The sequence below is a fragment of the Zonotrichia leucophrys genome, chromosome 7, assembly GCF_028769735.1.
Source record: "Zonotrichia leucophrys gambelii isolate GWCS_2022_RI chromosome 7, RI_Zleu_2.0, whole genome shotgun sequence".
Classification (NCBI taxonomy): domain Eukaryota; kingdom Metazoa; phylum Chordata; class Aves; order Passeriformes; family Passerellidae; genus Zonotrichia; species Zonotrichia leucophrys.
Genome location: NC_088177.1, coordinates 21,158,774 through 21,177,239, shown reverse-complemented (window position 1 = coordinate 21,177,239; position 18,466 = coordinate 21,158,774). Strand labels below are relative to the sequence as shown.

At 46.2% G+C, this 18,466-nt stretch overlaps 2 protein-coding genes across 21 annotated transcripts in view; one reads left to right on the top strand and one right to left on the bottom strand.

The window, feature by feature from the left end:
- ABI2 (abl interactor 2) overlaps positions 1–9,110 on the top strand; it is a 64,685-nt gene extending 55,575 nt beyond the window's left edge. For all 19 annotated transcript variants that reach the window (XM_064717755.1, XM_064717743.1, XM_064717753.1 and 16 more), the window contains one exon: positions 3,062–9,110. In XM_064717755.1, the coding sequence (XP_064573825.1) occupies positions 3,062–3,237 (176 nt within the window). In that variant the 3' untranslated portion in view covers positions 3,238–9,110. The remainder of the gene's footprint in view (positions 1–3,061) is intronic.
- A 633-nt stretch (positions 9,111–9,743) lies between these two features.
- Positions 9,744–18,466, bottom strand: part of RAPH1 (Ras association (RalGDS/AF-6) and pleckstrin homology domains 1) — a 79,162-nt gene continuing 70,439 nt past the window's right edge. For both annotated transcript variants that reach the window (XM_064717737.1, XM_064717738.1), the window contains one exon: positions 9,744–17,744. In XM_064717737.1, the coding sequence (XP_064573807.1) occupies positions 15,774–17,744 (1,971 nt within the window). In that variant the 3' untranslated portion in view covers positions 9,744–15,773. The remainder of the gene's footprint in view (positions 17,745–18,466) is intronic.

The following is an 18,466-nucleotide window of genomic DNA, read 5'->3' as shown; positions in this document are numbered from 1 at the left end:
TTTAAAACTAGATGACCAAAACATTGAAAAGGTTGGTGTGTTTTTAGAAGCACTTTTAAAAGTAGTAGAAAATACAATTGCTTTCAGCATATGAAGAACTGTTAAATAGTATTTTTAGAATACCAGAAAAAATGAGATATTGACATAGATGTGGATTCTGTTGTATTACATGAATGTCTCTACTTAGCCCATGTCTTGAGATTTGACTGCGTTGCTGGAATTGGGAGAGAAGTGCTTGGTTGTGAGTTTTTCCTAGCAAGCTTTGAAGCTTTAAAATTAATGAGAAACCTTATACTAAAAGAGGACTTTAATACTCAAAAAATTGTATACTTATACTGCTGGGAATTAAAATGCTTTATTCAGCAAAATAATTTATCCTGTGGCAACTCCTTAAGTTCCTATAAATAGTATTCTGCTGCACATGATTCAAAGTGGACAAAATAGATGAAAGTAAGTAGCTCTTCCAACACATTTACCCCCAGTAAGTAGAATTCCCAGTTCTTAGGATTTGTACTTTTACTTTTGATATGACCATTCTCCTATTTAGGTTCATAAGAGAGCACTTTTATAGGGTTAGGGTAGATGACCTTTGCAACAGAAGCTGGGACACCAAAGAGGTGTCAAATACAAGAGAGTTGCTGTGTGCTGGAATGGGATTCAATATGACCCCATTCTGTAGAGGGTCAAACAGTGTGGGAGGTTTAACATTTAACCTTTAACATGAAGAGCTGAGGATGGAGCCTGCAGCTGAGCATGGATGTGAGTAGCAGATGCATTTGGAACAGATGGAGAAATTGTTCAGTAGGCTGTAGCTCCTGGGGATGCTGAACTTGAGGACACTGCCCACGTGACTGTAATAGCAACAGCCAACCTGCAGTGTCCATTGAGCTCTGTGTCTGGACATGTGGCAGGAAAAAATAAGAAAATGATCTGGCTCTGCAAATCAGGTGAATGGAAATGGGTATCCATAAGGAAAAATTGCACTTTCACCACTTAGAGAAAGTGTGTTCACAGATTCCAGTTGGCTAATCAGCCTAGCCTACATTTGTGGTCAGTTGGATATAACAGAGTTCAGCCAAAATCTGTGATTGTTGAAGAACCAAAGATCACTCATTGGAAGAATATCACCCTAAATGAGTAATTCTGTTTTTTATAACTGCATTGAAACACATTCAGACAGAAACCAAAAGAAGCCCTGGCTTAGGCTGACAGGGCAGGATGCCACCTCCTGAGTCACTGTTGCTGCTTCCTGTCTCATCTGGAGCCTTTCTTGCAATGCTGGCCTGGCCTCCTCATAACTCAGGGCATGTGACAAGCTCACAGCTTGAACTGATGGGACTGCAGACTGAGGGATTAAACAGCCTTTTAGAGACAGGACTGTTGCCAGTACACAAATAACATCCTGGAGGAAGCAGTGGTGATGTAAAAGCAAAACCAGGCTTCAGGTAAATTTTATGAGGCTTAACAAGAAGCAAGTTTTCTTCACAAATTTAAGGAAGAGTTTCCTTCTTGAGATCATGAAATATTGAATCCATTCAGTATCCAAAGGAACTAGAGTACAAAAAGTTAGAAAGAGTTCAAAAGTTAGAAAGAAAGGAATTGGAAGTTACCATGGTCCTTGAATGATAATGATGATTATTATTGTCGTGAAGAGAATGAAGAAAAATAGCACAGTGACTCGAGGAAGAAATTTCAAAACCCTTAGGAATTTTGAAGGACTTAAATTGCATGGATCAGATGTTCATACACTTGTTTTTCAGCTAAAATCATACTTGTTTCTCCATTGGTGTTTTGTTTGCTTAAAATGATATGTCTAAAACTGCACAGAATAAGTTATTTAACAACTGCTGGCACAATAGTACAGCTAACAATGTGTGTTTTCAAAGAATGCTCTAGTCACAGGATAAAAAATTCTTCGCATACTCTGATTTTCCACAGGGATTGATTGATCTGTCTATTTTATAATCTCTTCTGGATCCAGGTTTCCCTAGTGTTGGTTTGTGTTGATTCCTTTGCTCCCTCAAAAAGGGAAATGACCTCTTTTCTTTTGGAAAGAATGATGAGTTTAGTAGGACTCTTGGACAGTAGTTTTATGAACACATGCTGTTAATTTTTAATCCTTGCTTTAGTTTAGAGTATCTTTCCACCTATCCCCAGCACAATATTTTAGAATCCCTATCCAGCATACTTTTTTTTTTCCTTAGTGGCAGCACTGCATGTGTCATTGCCAAGTTCTCAAAGCAGCGATTGATGCTATTTGGTAAAGTACTCAGAGTCTGGCATAGCTGGCTTTCTCTATGAAACACATAATGATAGCACTGAGATGGGAAAAATGTTATCAATTTTATGTCTGTTTTCTGGCATTTCAGGACTGTTCTATTTAATATTTCCAAGTGCTTTGTCCAATTTGTTTGCCTTTCCTAACAACTTTTATGCTGTCACTAAAATATTCTGCAGCTGTAAGAAAAATGTCCTGATACACTATGTGTATATTTCCACCTTCCTTCTTTGTGGCTTCTAACAGGGATTTGCCCACTTTGGTGCTGTGTCCCTGAGAGTGGCTGCTGGATATTGAGATGCACCATGACCTTTAGAGATTTAAATGTGGAAGTGGCTAAGGTAGATGGAGGTTTGGGATGTCAGCCTTGGCTCACTCATACTGTGACCTGAAGAGAGCTCTTGGTGTACTCCCTCTTCCATGTTTTCCTGCTCTTTCCTGTGCTGAGATCTGGTTTAGCACATGTAGCAATAGTTCTGAGTGGTCATAGCCATGGGGATTCACAACCACCTCGCTGTATCGTTCCACACCAAAAGTTTATCATACAGTTGGACACTTCCTCTGGTGGGTCTGGAAATAGTAAGAATAGAGGAGTTAAAGGAGTCCTGGCTCATGTGCTTCACAGCATGAGCGTGTACAAAAGGGGGTGGAAGAAACTGTTTGTCTCAGCAGGTCATTCAGGAGACACACAGGTGAGGCAGTGCCTGCCTGAGGGAGGGTGACTGCATTTTCCTCCTCCTCCTCCCCTAGCTCTCCTAACACTCACATTCTGTTCTTTCCTAGTGGTGGCAATCTATGACTACACCAAGGACAAGGAAGATGAGCTCTCATTTCAGGAAGGTGCCATCATTTACGTCATCAAGAAAAATGATGATGGCTGGTATGAGGGGGTCATGAATGGAGTGACGGGGCTGTTCCCAGGGAACTATGTGGAGTCGATCATGCATTACTCAGAGTGAAGACCAGAGGACAGAACACTGCATCTCCTGCTGCAGGAGCTGTCAGGGCTTCCCAGATCTCCACCAGCCTCTGGGGCCCCATCCAGTATAACTGAATGAAGGATAATTGTAACAACCACTCTTTTGGGTTTGGTTTGGTTTTTTTTTTTCTTTTTCCCCCTCATGATAAGACAATAGTGATTTGAGTTGTTTGAACAAATGGCTCTTCAGCTGCCAGCAGAGGCTATCCTGAGCTATCTGACTTTGAATTAAGCTGACCCATTCAGATGTAACAAACTTGTTGATTAGCTCATACTTCACTCCAATTCTGACTTCTGACAGGCCTTGGGATTTGTCTCAGGAGTTCTGCGTGCCCTCATGGTACTATACCGTTGGAAGCAGTGCCTGGCACTGGGGATGTCCTGGATGCTTGTGGTGAAGGTTACTGGCCAGTGGACATCCCCTGTTTCTACACTACACTCCTGTGCAGCTGGAAGAACAGTCACGTGCTAGCAAACACTGGGATTTCTACACAGAGACATTCCTGTAACTGCCTTCCAGATAGCTGGATGCTTCCCTAGCATACACACTTCTGCAGCTGCTCTGCACACGCAGGCTGACCCAGGGCACACAGAGCCGGCTTTCATTCACTCACCTTTCAGTTTAGACAATTCAGATGGCTGCAGCCCAGAGGATCCCCACCCCCATCTCTCATCTTCTGAATGCCACATATTTGTTTTGTGTTCTGCACTGATGTAACTGTGCTCCTCTCCACAGTGAGCTCCTTGCCACGGTTGCTGCCGGTTCAAACAGAACTCACAGATGCCGTTGATGGTGAAGGCAAAACAAAGTTTACAGGTCCTCCTGGGGTCTGAGGATTAACTCTAGGGGGTGTGATCTAAGGTTCAAATCTACTCATACCTGCTTGCACTAGAGAAACTTGCCCCCAGCTTTAGTTTTATGCACAATATAATCTTAAAAATCCAATCAGGTATTGTAAATTGGCTATTTTGTACTTGACAACTAGATTTGCATATGTACTGTGAGAGCCCTGTGCAGAGGCAGGACAAACGGCAATTGTCGTCTTCATGTCTGTTGCCAAAGTCTCTTCAGTAGAAGCAAAAAGGGCTGTTGTGTGTACTGGTTTCCCATGGAAATCCAAGCAGTAACTAGTAGTAGTCCTAGCTCTTCCCCTAGCCCTCTCCATTGTTTATTATAATAGGTATTTTGAGCTGTACTGATGGCTTGGGGTGGAGTAATACCAAGTGAAGGCTCTGTAGCCCCTTGTGATGATACTTGGCTTTCTAATCTAGTCTCAGTTAACAATTCTACTCAGTGATTGTACACAGCAGATCACTGTAAGTGATGGTTATACTCATCTGCCCTTAGGAACATCTAAATGTTACCTGTGGGTAAATATCATGCATTAACTAATTAAATTTCCTTTTAAGTCTTGTTAGCCTGCAAATTGAGAGCCTCCTGGGCAAGGGCATCTTTAGACTGTCACCTGGCCAAGTTCTGGTGCCAAGGTGGTACCAAGAGTAGCTTGTCCAAGGTGAGACAGTACTGCAGCTGGAGAGGCTGATGTTAAAAAAGAGCAGTGCACAGGAGAGCAGGGCTGGATGTGTGATGGCACTGACACCAGTACAGGTAACTGACCCAGCCCCTTGCTTGGTAGTTGGTGCAGTATCAGCATGGAGGTGCAGATTCGGTGCCAGCCTGGGCAGGGATAGCTGCTCGGAGGGCAAGAGGAACAAACAAATAGGTGTGTTTGTAGGCCATGGAGGAATGTGATGACTTGCTGTGAGCTTGTGGAACTCCTGTGACAGTGCACAAGAAACTGGCTTGGTTAAAGTCTGCAGGAAGGATGACTTTGAAGAAACTTGTGTGCAGATAGAAGTCACTTTTTCCCTTGCTAATCCACATGTTGTCTTCTTTCTGGAAGCTGACAGCATTGTTTGGGATGAGTGCCAGAACAGATACCCTTCAAGGCTTTTACTCTGAAAAGTTTTCTTGCAGCAAGAGAAGCAGCCATGTTCAGTTCCATCAGCCCATCGTTCCCGTGGAAGCAAGTCCAGAACTGGTTGTGCAGTCACTGGGATAACTGTTTCTAGTGTCATTGGGCAGGTCTGAGCTTTTGGCACAGGGAGGTTGTGCTTCTAGCAAAGGTCATTGAACAGCAGCATTCACCAGCCTTTGGTGCTTACAGGGCAGCTGTGTTTTCCAGGAGTATCAGAGGTTTCATTGCTTCTCTTGCCTTGGATACGTTTGTGGCAAAAACTGAGCCCACAGTGCTCAACTGAATTGTTAGGGCAGCTTAATGATTTCTTAAGTGAGAGCTGAACCTCTGCCTGTGCACCCAAGCTGCAGCTGGCAGGTCACACTTTAGGGAAACATGTCTTAACCCAGTCTGAGCAAGAGCTGGTGCTTGAACACTTCTGGCAGGTGGGTGGGGTAATGTGTGCTCCCACTGTGTGTGATACTTTCTCTTCAGTCAGCTGGTTTTTCCTCTTGCAAGCTCTCTGTGTTGTGAGAGCAGAGCAGTGTGAGATGAATGCTTGCAGAGCACAGAAGATGAGGCTACAAAACCCTTAGTGAGTGATTCCACTTTCAGGCCAGCTGTGTGACAGCTCCTGAAGAACTGGCTTTGGTCTGATGGGCCAGGGGTTAGTTTGGTCCCTGCTAATAGAACGTGGAATTGTTTATCCTGCAAGAACTGCTGTGGATGGAATTTCTGGGTCACCTCCTGCTGGTTTTATGCTTTATTATACAGTACTAATGTAAAGAAATTTGTTGAGTTTTATGCATATTTTTATTTTGTACAGATTTTAATTCTGTTGCTTGTTTGGGGATGATGTGATGTAATGGTCATAGACCAGGCCAAGGTAAACAGGCTTTGTATAATTAATGTTACATAGATTGCATGCTAGTAAAGTCAGTGAGGGTTGTGTTTCCAGTTTTGTCCCTTGTACTTCTCCTTGTCCAAAACCTTCTCTTCCCCACCCCTTTTTAATTTACAGGTTTACTTTAAAAGGGGGTGGCAAATGGGGGGCTGGGGGAGAAACACCTCAGTATTTTAAATAAGGTGCACAACATCTCTTCACTGCTGAGTTTTGCTGCCACAGCTCATGGTGTTCTGCATCACAGGCTGTCGAAGTGGGAGTGTGTACGCGTGAGAGGTGGGGGAAGGAGACACTCCAGCATAGCCCAAAGAGTGCTGAATGGCCAAAATGTAGATGTTTCTCCCTTTGTGAGAACTGCCTTAGCCCAGCCAGCTGTTTTCGTTGTGCACAGAAATTGTTCAGCATCCTCTAGCGGTGTGTTTTGCCTTGGTTTGCTGTGTATCAAAGGTTTCTTCCTTCCTCTTGGCACCAGGGACAAAGCTATTAACTACAGCTGCCTCTCTGTCATGTGCCTGATGAGAGGAGGTCTGACTGAGTCTGTCCACATCTAGTGCTGAAGCAGGTTCATTTTGGTGCCTTCATTCCAGCCAAAGAGAGAGAGCTGAGGTTGCATGTGTCTGACCAGTTCTTTCCTCTCCTTTTCCCCTTCCCCTCAGCTGTTGCAGCAGAGGGCTAAGAGGGGCAGGAGGGGTGACCAGCAAATTCTGTGCCTGTGTGTCCTGAGGGCGTGTCCACGTGCAGTGGCTGGAGTAGGCACCAGAGAGCAGCAGCAATGCTGGATCACTTGATGGTCTGACTGGTTAGACACAGACACAGAGGCACTGGAGGGCAAGAGGTGTGGCTTGGTGCTGAGGTGGATGACAGCTGGGTGTGGTTACCAGGAGGTTGACCATGTTCCTGGAATTCAGCTTATCCTTGCAGATAGTTGAGTTGGATGTCACAAGAGTGTCTGGAGATGTCTGCTAGTGTGAACCACAGGTCCTGGTGTGTGGCTGGGTGGCTTACCTGTGGGTGCCAGAAAGGGTTACACCCAGCTAGTTCTTGCTAGAGCAATTTGTTCTCCTTTCACAGCTGCTGGGCATTTTCTTTTCTTGCTGCTGAGGGTTCTTGGTGACAGCCAAAGTTGACAGTGGCAGTAATGCAGCTTCTGAAAAGTGCCACTTTTACCTGGGGTGTTTCAGTTGATCATGAAAAGAAAGCGAGGGAGCGGCAGGACTGAGGGGCCTTTTGCAGCAGAGGGTGTGTGGGCTGCCTGCCTGCTGTGGATGTGCACATTGTTGACGAGAGCTGGAAGAGGACTCTGCACTGATGGTGACTGAATACTGTCCTCTTCCTAGCAACTTCCACCACTTCCTAACAGATACTGTGGATGTACCTCTCTGCTGGAAACAAGCCTGCTTTTTTATTAGTTATGTCTGTGGGCTCCAGGCATAGAGCAAAATTTCCATGTTTTCTTTTCTGGAAAGGATGGAACTTTATGTGGTTTAGTAAACTGGGAGCTTTTGCAGAGCTTCTCCTCCCAGAGGTGCAATAGGACTTTTTGTAAAACAGGTGACATCTGTATTCTCTGCAGGTCCTTTTTGGAAGCTGCTTAGAGGATGCTGTTGGACAGACTGTGGTGCTGTGGCTTTACTAGGAGCAGTAGTTACATTCAGAGTATGGAGAGTCACTGGTGAAGGCACTGCAGCATTTCAGGCAGTATTACAAACCCCATGCAGAGACTTCAGGACCTGTGTTGGCAACCGTGGCAGTAGAAAAGGTACAACACTGTTGCATTCACTAAGGCAAGTATTTACACCACTAACCTCTAGGGAAGGTGGTGGTGGAAACCGAGAACCAGCAGGATCCTGGGCTACAGCTTCTGGGGTGCCAGTTACAAGAATTTACTGTGCTTACAGGTGTATTCACCTTCCCCAGTTTCTGGCATCTCCCAGTATTTGGCACGGCTGCAGTTTGTGGATAAAATGGTTATTACACAGAGGCCAGAACAGTACAAGAAGGGAACAATGTGGGGTTTGTGTTGGGGATTTTCCCCCACAGTAGCTGAAGTCAATGTGCAGTAACAGTCCTATTTACCTACTTCTGAAGTTAAAACCTCAAGCATAGTGAGACCCCCACCTCACATCCATGGGGACATGCTGCAAGCTTGATGCAGCCACAGTTTGAAAACTGCTGTTAAAAAGAATAATTCACAGATCATGGTGTTCTGCTACTTTGGAAAAAACCCCATGCATGTGTTTTGTGTAATCTTCAGCCAGTGGAGGAAGAGGTTTGGGGGTTTTTTTGGTACTCTAAATGTACTAACTTTATTAGCACCTGTGCTTATTACGAGACATATTAGAAGACAGTGATGGCAGCAGGGGCCTGCTGTCCAGAGGTAAGCCTACACCCAGGACCCTCCTGAACAGAGACATGGGGACCCTGCTGAAATGGGTGCAGTTAAGTTTATTCTAGTTTCTCCTTACGCCTCTGAAGAATCCTACCACTACTGACTAATAGGAAGAGCTATGTACAAATTTATTTCCATTACAGCGCCTCAGTAAGTGCTGACATGTCCGAGATTTTTTTGTAAAGAACAAGTGCTTCTTTTCACATTTGAAAAAGTGTCTTTTGCAACTTGCATGGACAAGTAGTTTCTATGAATTCTCTGGAGATGTCAGTGTCTAACATGGATTTTGTCCATGCACTTTTTTTCTGAAAGCAGATACCCCCCCCACTTTGGTTTGCAGTTGGAGCAGCACACTCTGCTTTTGCTTTTGGCACTGCTGCTGCAGTGGATGGATGCAGAGCCCACTGTAAATGACCAAGCCCACAGGACTCTGGGGAGCTGTATGCCGCCAGTAACGTTTAGTGTGTGTGCCATTTGAACCACCTTCCAGTGAGTGCAAAACCCAATTTTTAAATTTTTTTAATTGTACTTGGAATTAATTGTTGCTGTGTACTAAACCCTCTTGTTATGAGCCCTAAATAAAAAGAACAAAGCACACCTCATGTGTTCTGTGAGCGTGCCACAGCGTGTCACATTTCTTGTCTTTGGCTCCACACTTCAAAGCGCCAGGGCCAGGGCTGGTGGCTTGTGCGTGCAGGAGCCTGTCCCCGAGGCTCTCTGAGCACAGCACTGCCCACAGCAGAGGTACAACCCTTGGCACCTGCTGCCTTCAGCAGCCCCTTGTGCTCTGTGGGACTGCCCCTTGCCTGCACTCACTACTGTCATTCTCAAACCTCAGCTGCTGAGGGCTGCGGGCGGAGGCTGAGAGCATTTCTCAGGCAGGTTCCCACAGCCCCCAGAGCGGGGCCAGCAGCTGTTCCGTGTGAGCTGGGCTGGCCAGCACTCTGCAAGGCCGAGCAAGGAGCAGATGGGAAAGGGGAGCCTTCCCACAGGTCCAGTTCAGCCCTGTAACTGGTGTGCAGCGCCTGGCTGCTCCAGCCAGCTCTGAGCCAGCGGAAAGAACCGTGCAAAGGAACAGCAGCAGTTTCCTTGGGAGTGAGCACAGGGACGCACACGGCTGTAGGCCATCACCTACCTGCCTCACACCGAGAGGAACCACCGATCACCTGGAAACACAGTGTGGCTCTGAGCTCATGAAAAAGGAAAATTGCAAAACAGAGGATTAAAACAGAGTATTAAATTTAACTACATCTTTATTGAATTGTGCATATTCCATTGTATAATGCTCTATATTGGGTACTCTATAATGTAGTATTTCTTTTGTCCTCTCTCATGCTTAAAAAAGTATATTTATACATATATTTATATATATTTATAATATGGCAAAGCTCCCCCCAACCTGACACTATCAGTCTAAAAGAGCTTTGATTTTTTTTTTTTCTTTCTGTTTGGAAAGGGAAGAAGAGGGGAGGCAATCCCATTGAAAGATAAAATGTGCAATCTTCTTTTTAAAGCAGTAAACATGAATGTATTTACAGCACTCAGCACAAGTTTGCTGCACAGACAAATCATCATTGCAATGACACTTCTTACACTTGCATCTCCAGTATTATACAGAATATTCCCAGTGACTGGTAACAATTAGTGTAAGCTATAAACCAAACTGCTGCTCCAGTTCATTTCTGGTCCACTGCAGTCCACTAGGAGGCCTAAGACTTCCAATTAAAACCTATGACAAAACATTTAGTTTTTCTTTTAGAAGTACAAACATTATTGTGCTGCACCAAATCAGCCAGCAGGGTGCCATGGGCACAGCTTTGTTTGCTAAACTGTCCCTTGCAAGTGTGTACCCAGTTCCCAGTGTTGGTTAAAGGCAAGGGACACACAACATCTAAGAATGGCCCCCTGCTGTCTCACCAGACATGTGCTAGAGATCAGCAGTATGAGACCCCGGCAACAAGAGACTGGTACACACACATCTGCATACCTGGAATTTAGCTCAGAATGCATCTTTGGCATCTTGGGAAAGCTGGAAGGAAATTATTTTCCACTGTAACAACCGGTAGAGTTTCAAAATCTCCTAAAAGACAAGCTGCCTTCAAGCATTTAAATAAGGGGGTGTAGTGTCCACAATCTGTTACTGAAGGTCCTTCTCATTCATTTCTACAGCACTAGTTCCTGTTCCTTCAAGTCTTCTACCTTCTCTACCTCCCCTTTACCCAAGATCCAGCTGCTAAGCAGAAAGCTCACTGGGTCCTTGCCCCACCGACTGCCTCAGAGCACCCAATGATCATCACCCAAGTCACTGTTTTCCCTGTGGTTGGTTAGTAGCAATTAGAGTAATTAGCCTGTGTTCTTAGTGTCTTAAACTTCTCACAACTCGACCAAGCCTGTGTCACAGTATTAGTGAGTGCTGCCCCTGCAACAACAAAACCCTGTTGGTTTTATTTTTTTTTTTTTGCCCCTTCATGGGCATATTTTAATTAATTGAAGGAAAGAAAGTTCAGAAAGGAAAATTACTCTGCTTAGACAAACTCAGAATTCCAAAATAACGCTTAAAACCCCATCAGCATGTAGCAAAAAAAAAAACCAAAAATCCAAGAGAAACTATCCCTTGTAGTGTTAAAATCCTCTCTGGTCTGGAGTCTGGCCCAGTGGTGCAAGGGAATAAATGCAGAGCTCGACACCAGGTGCCACAAATGGTCCCCAAAGCAGTAAGACTCACCTGCAGCTGAGGAGCACTGTGTGACTGAGTAGGTAATCTACACCTTAGTAATGCTATAAGGAAAAAAACCCAGCAGCCAACCAAACTCCCATGTTCTGGCTTCATCCTTACTACCTTCTGCCAGGAATTCATACTGCTTTTCTGGAGTGCAACTGATTTTAACATGACACTAGTTTAAATAATACTCCTATTAGGACCCACTTATAATCTTACTTTGAATAAGAAACAAATTTACCTGCGAGAGTACCACTGTAGCAAAACAATTTGGTTCTATGCTGTTTTCTGTAAAAAGCAGAAAATTTATTTTTGCCCTTCTGCTGTTGAAATGGCACTTTTGGTTCCTTAAACTGTGGAAAAAAAAATTTAAGTGAGAGGAAGACTGGCCACACTTTATCTCTGAGCTGATATGATTTATCTGGTTGCCTAAGGGCACAGGAAGAAGGAATTAGAAAACCTATAAATGTGCAAGCCCAGAACAGTAAATGTTAAAATGCACTTGTTGAAAAAACTGCTTCCTCTCCCCTCAGACCTGAAACCAAAGAATCCAGGTACCAGCACTTTGCTTCCTTGATGTGTCCCTCACTGTTGCCCTGCAGACAAGTGCAGAGTGAGTGAGGAGAGGAGCTCTTTGGCTTTGAGGTCATCACCAAGTCCGAGCAGTCAGGGGTGGTTTGCCACAGGAGAAAACCACTGTGCAGGGTGAAGCAGGAAACTTCCTCTTCCCCAGAAAATAAGAGAATGATTCAGACACTTGTGCCTAACTTCCTCTCCCAGCTACAGATGTTAAAAGACTAAATGGCCCCAAGCATGGCCACCTGAAACATGTTACCTATGGTTTGTTTAGATCCTGTGGTTTCTTTTAGTTTTAAAAGTAATTTCTCATCGAAGCTTAGTGCTGCTAGAAGAGCCTAATTTTCCCTTTCAAAGCAACTCCCCAGCACCTGAATGGTGATGTAAGCATCTGAGAATAGCTCCCTGCTTTCTACACCTGGGCTGTGGGCACAGACACCTGGCTGAGCTGGGCTTTGCTACTCAGAGGTGGATGCTACCTACGCTGCAGAGCAGAGGGGAAATGAAGACTGAAGGAGGAAAAGAGTAACAAACACAGCTGAGCCCTCACAGGTGCCCCTGCAGCAGCAGGGTCCCCTGACAGCCACCTTAACAAGTGCCACCCTGTGCTCTGCCTCATGAAATACAACTCCAGCTGTACACTCTCTGTATTTTGAGATCAAAGCACTTTTGTGTCGGGAGTATGAACACTCAGCCTTCACATGCCCATTTTAAAACTGCCAAAAGTATTACTGTCCATATTTGTAGCAGGAAGCCTCTTCCTGGGTGTCTGAAATCCAGCCCCTTAATTTTCTGATTTAATAAATATTATGGTGCAATTATGAGATGACTGCACATGGGGGAAAACAACTTACTTGCAAAATAAGGTTTAAATATTCACTGTCACAAAATCAGTAAATATACTGGAAAAGCAAGTTACAATGCAGGGTATCTCATAACCTGAAAAGGCAATCGGGTTGTCTGAAGCACACTGTAGGCAAATTTCCACGCTCGGCTGAGGGAAAACAAGCAGCACCACTCACTGGATCACCCCTGCCTTAGGAAGGAAACCCTAACGAGAAGCAATACAGGATGCCACCTTTGCAGACATTCATTCTTTTTGCTGCAGACTTTGCACAACTGTCTCCCAGCACCTGCGGGCAGCCTGCAAGGATTAATTGTCTAGGGAGAGATACCAGGGAAATAAATGTGGTCACAGGAAAAAGAGAACAAAGCTGAAATGCCTCTGAAGAAACCGCACTCAGAACATTGATGTGCCGAGTCCAAAGCCCAGAGGTACCCGCACTGAATGAGCTACAGTAAAAGGGCCGGAACTGACACACACCAGTGAGGCTGTCTTGGGGAAAGAAAAGCAGATGGGGCAAGCAGGATTCTCTGACTGCTCTCACCTGGGAGCACCTGTTGCCAGGAGCAGGAGAATGTGCCCACCTCCCCATCATGGCTATGGGCACAGCAGTTACAGCTGCAGCGAGCACCTTTTGCCCTCTGGTGTGTCTGAGCCCCAGGAGCTGCACACAGGACACAGCAGCAGGAGGAGCAATGTGAAAATTACAGCACCCATGAACTGCAGTATAGCTTAACAACCCTCCTGTGAAGTTAGTCACCAGCTACACTGAGCATGCTTAAAATAACAATGCAAATGCTTTTAAGGACACTTTGTAAGCACAAAAATAGTAGAAACAAAACTTGGTGAACAATTTGAAAGATACAAAAAAGTGCCTTTCCATAGCAGTGCTTTAAAAATGCACATAATGGTATATACTCTTATTGCTCAAAAAATCTAGTCTGAAATATTAAAACAATTTCCAGAGGTGCTGAAACAGATTTTAAAAAAATCATATGAAACAGTTCAGCAGAGACAGCACCACTAATTTTTCTCTTTTCATGATGCACCTATTTAAAACTATATAGTTATAGATGTGTAATTTTCCAGCTCAAATTAGCAAAACTTCTTTTCCTATTCATAAAATATTCACAAAGACAATTGTTCCATTATTTGGACTTTAGAAAAAAAAGTCAATAAAAAAATGGAATGGGGGACACTGTCACAATATTTCTTAAATGTATCATCCTGAATTACTTTAATGAAAGATTAGTTAATATTGGTTTTACACATGTGAAGATACTGCCAGGTCAAGCTGCTGTCTTTGTTTCATTCTTTGGGAAAAAGAAAGCATTTGAAGTTTGGTTTTGGAGAAAAAGTAGGCAAACAGTGAAATTATTTGCCCTATGAGCCTGTTGATACTACGTATTGACAATATCCCCATGCTGACAAGGGAAGCTGTAACAGCTGAAGATGGGGATAGTTACAGTCCAAGTATTTTAGTAGTTTTACAAAGGCTGTGTCCCACCACCCTGCAAGGAATGTGCAGTGATACACAGGACCACTTACACTGCCTTATCACAAGGTCTGAATATGTGGGTAAGACTGTACAATCAAGCTACTGAAGTAGCTACTGAAGAAAAAGGACTGTCATTCATGCTTGATGTGGTGACCGACTGTGAATCGGTGACTAACAAAAACCAAGCAAACCAACAGTCTACTGTCTAATCATACGGGCCCTTAGCAAATGTTATTGCCTCTTTAAGGTTGTTTTTTTCCAGTTTTCTTCCTCGACTGCTAGAAGTGCAACTTTGTAATACAGGTGAATGCACTGGTCACAGTCTCTGGCAGGCCAAAGAAAAGAGAGAGAATTCTTACTCTCCTTGTCCTGAAATTGCTGCTCCCTTCTCTCCTTCCAGAAGGGAAATTTTCCTGACAATTTCCAATCAATGACAACACTTTCTTCACACATTTCCAGACACTTGTTTTTGTGAAGACACTACATCTTACCAGGCCCAGAACAGGTGAGACTGGACGCTGTGCATGCCTGTGTGAGCACACAGCACTTTCTACAGAAACCTACCTGTTCATTCAGGGTAAGAGTTACACGGACAGCTCACGGATCGGCGTGGGTCAGCCTTGGGGGTTGGCAGGATTTTCAATTGCAGGAGTCCTGGCAGCTTTCAGAAGGGGTTAACACAAATATATTCATCTTCAGCCATAGAAACAAATGATGGAGCCTATTATCAGTTAGAATGCATAATGGTTTGGAATAATATATATTTATCCTACTTAACTGCATGGACAAATAAGTTTGAAATAATTTCTATCAGTGTATATTTTTAAACTATTTGAAAGGAGGGGGAGGCTCTTTATAGTATAAATATATTTCACTCCAGCCCACTATATATAAAATCTATTTCTTTCCTCTGAACATACTCATTTTCAGTAGTATTATGACCAGAATGTTTTGGTATGTTGCATCTGTACTTTTCAATCAATGGACAACATACAGTTACCAGCCGAACACCTCAGCTTTGCAGAATTTACCCACCACAAACTGCTGAGAAGTTTGTGGCTTTGGGTTTTTATTTCCTTTCTTTAAAGTGCCCCCTACATCTCCATCTTTATGGTAAGATTTGACCAGTTAGAGTCCGATTCCAGATAATATACTGACTGAAACAATAAATACGGTTCTACAAAAACATTCTGGTTATCTTCTATAATTGCGACGAAATATATCACAATATATTATATACCTACACTTATTATACATGCACAAACATGTCTCACGTGGACAGACACTACAAAAAAATTATCTCCCTCCCCCTCCCCTAAACGCAAAAAAAGTAAGAAAACGGGGGTTTGGTCCAATCCATAAGAAGGGTAAAAGAAACTGAAAGAATGAAGCCAACACCTCTCTACCCACTTTTCCCAATAAAGTATCAACACCCCTAAGTCCCCATCTTTCTTAATCTAGCCATGAAAGGGGAATGTCTTTACATTTAGCCACAGCTGCAGTTTGAGATCACCTCTTTTAAGGGGGCTATCATCCACATCCCCACATCCTCTCCACATGCACGGGATCATGGGCTGGCCGATCAGAGCAGCCCACAAGTCATGGAGAGCACTGGATCTGGGGACTGACTACCAGTCCCGTGACAGCTTGGTGTTCTGATCCCTTTTGGGGGGCGCGGGGGGCGGCCCCCTCCGTAACGTTGCATAGCCAGATATATGACTGCCCCCAAAGCTGCTGGTCTTCTGCTGGTCAGCCAGCAGCTCTGGCGGGGGCGGAGGCAGGGCCATGTCGTCCATGGTGGCCGTGGGCTCCGTTCTGGACATGCGCGCGGAGGAGAGCGAGCCGTGCCGGGTGATGGATTTCCGCTGCAGCGTCCGGTTGAGGTCTGCCAGGAATCCCGGCTGAACGCTAAGGCTGGACTTGGGTGATGTGGGCACTTGTGGGCCAGCTGACCCCGGGGGCTCCACAACCTCTGCCTGTGTCAGTCGGGTGCTGTCGTTCCGCTTGGGCCGTGTGGGCGGTGGGGCTTTTTTCACAGATGGTTTTGACCACGCCTGCGGCTGGGGATTGACAACAGCGACTTTTGGGGAGGTGCTGCCTGAAAACACAGACGGAATTTCTACTGGAGGGGGAGGCAGATCTATTTCAGGGGGTGGTGGTGGGAAGTCTGAATCGGATGGTGGTGAAGGGAATTCAACCACAGGTTCCTTTCCAGACACACTCGGAGCAGAAGCCTTGGCTGGCATTCCCCCTTGTGGAAGGACAATGGGCAGGCTCACACCAGAAAGGTTGAGCTTTCCTGGCTTCGGAGGGGCTGGAGGAGGCGATGACTCCTTGGAAGGAGATCCTGACGGCTCTGGGGAGTGTGCAAATTTGCTGACAAGGCGGTCCACTGAAGGCCTCTTGGACTCATGGTACTCAGCGGAGCTTGTGGACTTGATGCTGGAGTTGCGTTGAGGTGTTGGAGGTGGTTTCTTCCCTCCGGGGCTTGATGTCTTGCCGGCCTTTTTTACTGGAGACCCTGATTTGTCAGGCGGGGGAGAACCTGCAGAGGAAGCTGGGGAAGGAGGTGGAGGAGGAAACACTAAACTGCTCTCGGGTGGAGGAGGGGGGAAATCTGGTGAAGGAGCAGCAGCAGGCTGCCATTTGGGCTTTGCCTTCACTGCTGGAGGCGACTGTGGAGCCACACTCAGCGGAAGGGGTTTCAGAGGCTGGGGCTCAGTGGCAGGTGGCGTGGGAGGAGGGGGGAACTGGCTGACTATCTGCTTCACCACCGATGGCACTGGGGACTGAGGGGACGGAGGAGGCTTTACTGAGAAACTCTGCTGCTTTGGGAATGTTGCAGGGGGAGTAGGGCCAGGAGGGGCCGGGGGCAGAGGAGGGACCTGGGGAGAAGTGATACTTGGTTGTTTCTTTATTGCAAGGGGCAAGGCTGCAGTCACAGGGGGAGTGACATGTGTGACCCCTGGTGATGCTGCCTTCCCGCTAGGCTGAGGGGGCAGAGCTGCCATGACAGGCTTTGGGGGTGCCTGGGGGGGTGGTGGGGCAGGCACAGGAGGAGGCGGTGGTGGCAACGAGGAGGCAACAGCGGCCTGGCTTATATTTGGTTGGACCTGATGTATCTTGGGGGGCGGCGGTGGTGGAGTGAACTGCGGCACGGAGGGGGCACAAGGTGCCGGCTTCAGCTGTGCCATGGCCGAGCCCGGTGTGGGGGGCGGCGGCGGGGGCGGGGGGGGCGGCATGACCCCGTTGGGGGGCACCAGGATCTGAGGCTTTGCCGAGGGCGGGGGCGGCGGCGGAGGCTGCTGTGCAGTAGGGGCTTTGGAAAAAGGGCCGCCGTGCTGCGCCGCGTTCTGCAGCCGCGTGATGGTGCTGTACTTGACGAACATGGTGGCGGGAGAGCCCGCGGACGGGGCGGCCTGGCTGGGCAGGGGCGGGGGCGGAGGGGGCGGCGGCGGCGGGGGAGGAGGGGGCGGCGGCGGGGGCGGTGGCAGCGGCGGGGACGGCTGCGATGCTGTGTAGGGCGTCACCGCTTTCGTCTGCGGGGACACGGGGGCTGCGACAGACACGAAGGGCCGGCCTGCAGGCTCCACTCGGGCCTATGGGGAAGGGATTTTTAGTGAAAGTGGAAAGGGAGAAAAAGAAGAGAGAGGGAAGGAGGGAGAGAGAGAAAGAGACAAAGAGATTATAAAGTGAAGGTCTAAATGTGCCCAACATTAAAAATTAAGTGGCAGATTACAGCATGCAAGAATTATTAGCAAAACACTGGAGCAAGAGACAATTCCATACACTGACAAGCCGGGACCATGCAAGGGGATGGGGCAGGCCGGGAAAAGAGCCGGCAAAAATCAGCAGAGCCAGTTCTGCTCCAAGCAAAGCTGCTGTCAGAGGGAAAATACACCAGCAGCCTTGTTACTGCCCTGGGGCAGGCAGTGAGACCCAGTGAGAATTACCAGCCTGCTTTGGGCAAGCGTAATGACCCAAACAGAGCCCCCCAGAGCAGCCCAGGCCGCGACAGAGGCAGAGCCAGAGGCTCTGTAGACATCTCAGCGCAGTATGACTGGAATCAAACCACACACAGTCTCTCAGAGCATGTCAAATCCTTACATCTGTTAGTTCAGGCCTTACACTGTTCAGTGTTACAAAATGCAGAAATCCTGAACAGCTCTAAAACACATTGAGAGCAAGCTCTGCAGGAATAGCACTGAAATTATTTTTCCTTCACATGCTCTACTATCCATGACTGGCAAGGAAAAAATAAGGAAGAAGAAGAACCAAGTTTTCCTAGAAAATTTCCCCAGAAGGAAATGTTTAGACATCT